We start from the raw sequence: 6,310 nt of genomic DNA, 5'->3' as shown, positions 1-6,310 counted from the left end.
CAAGGGACTGGCTCGGCCAGTGATGGCTCAGGCGCCCCAAGGAGGACTAGTCACACCTGCCCTGTCCACTACAGAGTGAGGAGACTGGAGGTAAGGAAAGCAGCAGCTCGCCCAGGGCCAGATTTGTGTGGGCACCCCAGGTCCACTGCTCAGTCCTGCTCTCTTACAAATCTTCCTCCTTTGCCCATGACCACCTTGCACCACTGCCTGCGTGATCCACTTCAGGTCTGGCTGGATCTCAGCATCTTAGCTAATCATTCTGCAGTTGCACGGGGACACATGGAAGCCTGCCCACCCACAGTGAGCAGGACACACACCGTGCCCTCGGTGGGCATCTGCTGAATGGTGGAGTGGGGCACACAGTGGACTCAGGATGACCTTGCTTCCTGCTTCCTCTCACCCTTAGGCAGAAGCTCATTCCACTGAAGCCAGGTTCATCCCAGAACGAACAGCCATCTACCCAAATGTACAGCCAGCGACTGCACCAGCCAGTGCTGAGAGGATGGGACTGAGCCAGGAGGGAGGCACTGTATTGGAGGCGGGATGCCCAGGCAGAGCCGATTGGGCAGCGTGAGACCTGGCTCAGTGCCCATTCCCCCTGTCCCCCCTCTGCGGTACAGCCTCCCATGTCCTCTGCTCTCTACCTTGAAGCTGCCCCTTGGAGGGCTGGTGTGTGAACAGTCTGCTTCTGACCCAAATCATGCAAATGAGCATGGCCTCCCAGTTCTCAGGAGTTAACAGTGCAAAAACTATACCCTGCCCTGGCCTTCTAGCCCCCAGAAGGAACTCACAGGGTCTTCCAATTGGTCTGGTGGGGGCTTCTGGAGAAAGGTTCAGAGCCAGCAGGGTCTGTGGACAAATGAAAGACTTCCGGCAGCAGCAGGGACACCCGGGGCAGTGTTCAGGCCTCTCCTGGCCTCACTTGGTCAGTCACTATCAGTACTGAGGACTGTCAGCACACTCAGAAAGCTAGGTGACGGGCGGTCTGCGAGAAGCATGGATGGGGTGTGGCCCAGAGCACAGACAAGCTACCCTGGAATGCCCCTGGCTGTGGAAGAGCTTGCATCTTTGGACAAGAACCAACTTACTCCAGCTGAGATACGTTACACGCAGGGCCTCGCGGGACAAAAGCACGAGCGCCCCCACTCCCTGCAGGAGCCCCGTGGGCTGGGAACGCGCGTCAGTCGGGGGCTTGGACACTGGGCCCAGCTGGGGCTGGGGGGAGGCAGCCATCAGTCATCCAGCCCTCCTTGCCTTTCTTCGCCCCCTATTTTTTTTTTAAGAGGGAGTTTTGCTATAGGGTGCATGTCCTCGCTAGAGAGACAGAGAGAAACAGAGACAGGGGAGATGGTCATGCCACAATCGCTCCATTCTCCTCTTGGGATTTTGAGCACACATGTACATGCGGCCGGTGTGAGTTTCAAGCCACTGGGTCCGGGACACGAACCGCAGTTGACTACGTGGAAGTCCAGCGACATAGCCATTACGCTAACTGCTGGTTCCCTCCCCGGGTGCACGCTTAAAACAGTAAGCACGTGTACAGCTTAAGCCCGCCACACAGCAAACAATACCGATGGTCAGTTTACAAAAACGTGACACCTGCAGCAGGGAGGCATCCCTGAGTGAGTGCAGCTGACAGTCAAGGCTCCCCGCTGCCCAGGAGCTGCCCGGTACAGCCTCTGCCTCAGACAGACACTAAGCTGCTGGTCCAGCAAGAGCGAACTCAGAGAATGATCTAATGTTGATGGCTTGTCCTGTTCATTCTTCGGATATGAACGAACTAGTCACCAATGGCACACCACTAGGCTTACTCTGAGGGGCGACGAGAAAAGCTGTACGGGACGAGTATCCCTAATACACAGTGCTTGTGACCAGAAGTGTTTAGGATTTGGGATTTCCTGAGTCTGAGATATAAGTTTGTGCGCGATGTGGTACGCTGGATGGAACCCAAGTCAAAAGTGAAACCACGGTGGGAACCAGCAGTTAGCGTAATGGCTATGTCGCTGGACTCCCACGTAGTCGACCACGGTTTGCGTCCCGGACCCGGTGGCTTAAACTCACGCCAGGCGCGTGTGCGTGTGTGCCCAAGATCCTGAGAGGGGAATGGAGGAGAAGGGATTGCGGCGTGGCCATGCTCCCTGGGGGGTGATTTCTCGCTTTCTGTCTCTCTGTCTCTCTCTGTCTTTCTGGTGAGCACACGTGTCCTATAGCAAAAATCTCTCAAAAAAACCAAAACAAAAACAAAATGGGGAGGCCTACCTAATCTAGAAGACTGACTAGCCAATCAGCCTCCTGAAGTCAGCAACTTAGACACCACCTGAGAATTCACGCAGTTGAACCTGGGGGGGGCGTAGAGGGCTTGGGATGCTGACAGCACTCATAAATCGGCATACCTAGCTGGGAAAGGTCCAACTTGGTCCAGTGCATGCCCGCCGGGCAGCTCTTGGACAGCGTCCTGATGAACACCTGGCCCCGGCTGTCCAAGGCCCACAGTGCGTCCTGGCAGGCAGGGTAGGCCCTCATCTCGGCCTCAGGGGGCAGCTGTACCGTGGAGGGGCGCGACTGTGCGCTCCCTGACGCTGTACAGGTCCTTGCTGCTCTGACACAGCCACAGAGAGCTTCCTGTGGGAAAGGAAAGCCCCTGTCAGCACGTGCACCCACACCACCCATCACCCAGCCACAGGCCCTGACTCACCCCTGACACCTGCAGGCAGGAGCTGGCTTGCTTGCCCAAGGCTGTCGGGGGGAGGTACTTACGCTTCTAGTTAGAAGGGGAGGGAAACACCACAAGACAGAAGCCCAAGACATTTTGAGGAAGTGGGGAAAAGCAGGGCTTAGAGGTGTGGAGGCTGTAATGTAGGCATGGCAGCTCTGAGCTCGTTTAAAATGGGCTGGGAGGTCTCTAGCTTGAACGAACGCACAAGAGCATTACATACAGAACGTCAATCCCACTACGAGGATGGGCCCTTCCTCCAGTCCTCTCGCTGATCTGGTGCTTCTGGTTATGGGCTGCTGGAGGAGGCTGAGAAGCTGGGAGTCCTTCCTTTCCCATCCTCACCTCAAAATTATATCCTTTCATTCCCTTCACCATTTTCATAGTCCTCTGCTGTTCAAAATGCAGGTGGTCCTTGGGGAAGTTAAAACCTTGGTCATAGCATACTATCTAAAGCTTATGACCAGACATTTTTGGAATTCAAACTGTTCTCTTGATTGTGAAAACCTAAGTAAGAGGTGTGCCCTAGCAGGCTGGACAGCTCCCCCAGCGACGTGCAACCAGATTCCTGCAGCCACACGTGTGCGCAGGCTGAAGCAGGACTGTGACTAGCCTCATATCAGCCTGGGCCAGGTACTATTCCAACTCCGGAGACTTAGCGCTTCAGAGATTCCTGGATTGCACAACTGTGGTCAGAATGACCTGGCTTACGTAAGCAATGTTATACTGACCAAGTCACCCACATGATGGGACAGAGGGACTGAATTAACCAAACCTCTTCCTCTAAACCAGACTTCATGGTGTCTTCTCAAACCCTCAGAGCAATTCTGGGAGGAGACTGGGTCCCCAGAGAGGTCACCTAACTGCCCAGGATGGTCAGCTCCCAAGCAGAGGGGCTGCCTCCCCTAGGCTCGGTAAGGGGTCAGTCAGTGGGAGGGGCACCCCCAGGCCAGGCTCACCGATGGGCTGTGGATATGGACTACGGCTGGCCAGTGGTTACAAGATGGGCCGAGGCTGCCAGGAGCGGCAGAAGGCTTCAAGGGGAGGGGAGGGAGGAAGGTGTCCAGGCAGCACAGCTCTGTGATGCGCCCCAGAAGGGAGTGGTTTGGGCCCTTGTGGACATACTAGACGCCCCTGAGTCTGCCTCAGTCAGACTCAGTTTCAGCACATGTCACCCTCTCAGTGGCTCTCCTGGGCAGGCCTGTCCAGCCGCGGGGCAACAGCTTAGCCAATAGGGCGACTAGCTCTGGACACCAGCACATCCTCTGCCTCAGAGGTTGCGCAGTTGCATGGTATCGCCATGTAGGCCACGTCAGGACATAGTCTGAAGCTCTTCACCTGCTATCCTGTACACCAGATTTCTCAACTATGCTGCGGCGTGGCCATGCTCCCTGGGGGGTGATTTCTCGCTTTCTGTCTCTCTGTCTCTCTCTGTCTTTCTGGTGAGCACACGTGTCCTATAGCAAAAATCTCTCAAAAAAACCAAAACAAAAACAAAATGGGGAGGCCTACCTAATCTAGAAGACTGACTAGCCAATCAGCCTCCTGAAGTCAGCAACTTAGACACCACCTGAGAATTCACGCAGTTGAACCTGGGGGGGGCGTAGAGGGCTTGGGATGCTGACAGCACTCATAAATCGGCATACCTAGCTGGGAAAGGTCCAACTTGGTCCAGTGCATGCCCGCCGGGCAGCTCTTGGACAGCGTCCTGATGAACACCTGGCCCCGGCTGTCCAAGGCCCACAGTGCGTCCTGGCAGGCAGTGTAGGCCCTCATCTCGGCCTCAGGGGGCAGCTGTACCGTGGAGGGGCGCGACTGTGCGCTCCGGGCGCTGACGCTGTACAGGTCCTTGCTGCTCTGACACAGCCACAGAGAGCTTCCTGTGGGAAAGGCGCACCCCTGTCAGCACGTGCACCCACACCACCCATCACCCAGCCACAGGCCCTGACTCACCCCTGACACCTGCAGGCAGGAGCTGGCTTGCTTGCCCAAGGCTGTCGGGGGGAGGTACTTACGCTTCTAGTTAGAAGGGGAGGGAAACACCACAAGACAGAAGCCCAAGACATTTTGAGGAAGTGGGGAAAAGCAGGGCTTAGAGGTGTGGAGGCTGTAATGTAGGCATGGCAGCTCTGAGCTCGTTTAAAATGGGCTGGGAGGTCTCTAGCTTGAACGAACGCACAAGAGCATTACATACAGAACGTCAATCCCACTACGAGGATGGGCCCTTCCTCCAGTCCTCTCGCTGATCTGGTGCTTCTGGTTATGGGCTGCTGGAGGAGGCTGAGAAGCTGGGAGTCCTTCCTTTCCCATCCTCACCTCAAAATTATATCCTTTCATTCCCTTCACCATTTTCATAGTCCTCTGCTGTTCAAAATGCAGGTGGTCCTTGGGGAAGTTAAAACCTTGGTCATAGCATACTATCTAAAGCTTATGACCAGACATTTTTGGAATTCAAACTGTTCTCTTGATTGTGAAAACCTAAGTAAGAGGTGTGCCCTAGCAGGCTGGACAGCTCCCCCAGCGACGTGCAACCAGATTCCTGCAGCCACACGTGTGCGCAGGCTGAAGCAGGACTGTGACTAGCCTCATATCAGCCTGGGCCAGGTACTATTCCAACTCCGGAGACTTAGCGCTTCAGAGATTCCTGGATTGCACAACTGTGGTCAGAATGACCTGGCTTACGTAAGCAATGTTATACTGACCAAGTCACCCACATGATGGGACAGAGGGACTGAATTAACCAAACCTCTTCCTCTAAACCAGACTTCATGGTGTCTTCTCAAACCCTCAGAGCAATTCTGGGAGGAGACTGGGTCCCCAGAGAGGTCACCTAACTGCCCAGGATGGTCAGCTCCCAAGCAGAGGGGCTGCCTCCCCTAGGCTCGGTAAGGGGTCAGTCAGTGGGAGGGGCACCCCCAGGCCAGGCTCACCGATGGGCTGTGGATATGGACTACGGCTGGCCAGTGGTTACAAGATGGGCCGAGGCTGCCAGGAGCGGCAGAAGGCTTCAAGGGGAGGGGAGGGAGGAAGGTGTCCAGGCAGCACAGCTCTGTGATGCGCCCCAGAAGGGAGTGGTTTGGGCCCTTGTGGACATACTAGACGCCCCTGAGTCTGCCTCAGTCAGACTCAGTTTCAGCACATGTCACCCTCTCAGTGGCTCTCCTGGGCAGGCCTGTCCAGCCGCGGGGCAACAGCTTAGCCAATAGGGCGACTAGCTCTGGACACCAGCACATCCTCTGCCTCAGAGGTTGCGCAGTTGCATGGTATCGCCATGTAGGCCACGTCAGGACATAGTCTGAAGCTCTTCACCTGCTATCCTGTACACCAGATTTCTCAACTATGCTGAGACTGACCAACCTTCCTTCGAGGGAGCAGCAGAAGCCAGCACAAAGGCCCACTTTGTCGCAGAAGCTGTCCCACGGGGAACAACATTATTCCAGTAAGTACCTGGAAAGAGTAAATAGGAAGTGCATTAAAACCAAGCCTAAACAGAAACTCTTCAGGGCACGACAACCGGCTCTACAACAACGTTCTACATGACAACCGGCCTCTGCAGCCAGTCGCTGAGTGTCTTCACATGAAGTGGCAGGGGGGGGC

General features: G+C 55.6%; 1 protein-coding gene across 1 annotated transcript in view; it reads right to left on the bottom strand.

Annotated features, from left to right (window-relative positions):
• The window catches only part of TECPR2 (tectonin beta-propeller repeat containing 2), a 128,704-nt gene that overhangs the window by 46,251 nt on the left and 76,143 nt on the right, over nucleotides 1-6,310 (bottom strand). The window contains 2 exon segments of the mRNA XM_014592218.2: nucleotides 4,360-4,593; nucleotides 6,071-6,160. Of these exon segments, the coding sequence (XP_014447704.1) occupies nucleotides 4,360-4,593; nucleotides 6,071-6,160 (324 nt within the window).

This window comes from Tupaia chinensis, unplaced genomic scaffold (assembly GCF_000334495.1).
Source record: "Tupaia chinensis unplaced genomic scaffold, TupChi_1.0 Scaffold000671_2, whole genome shotgun sequence".
Lineage (NCBI taxonomy): Eukaryota > Metazoa > Chordata > Mammalia > Scandentia > Tupaiidae > Tupaia > Tupaia belangeri.
The sequence above is the reverse complement of the archived record's forward strand: the minus strand, read 5'-3'. Positions and strand labels throughout refer to the sequence as shown.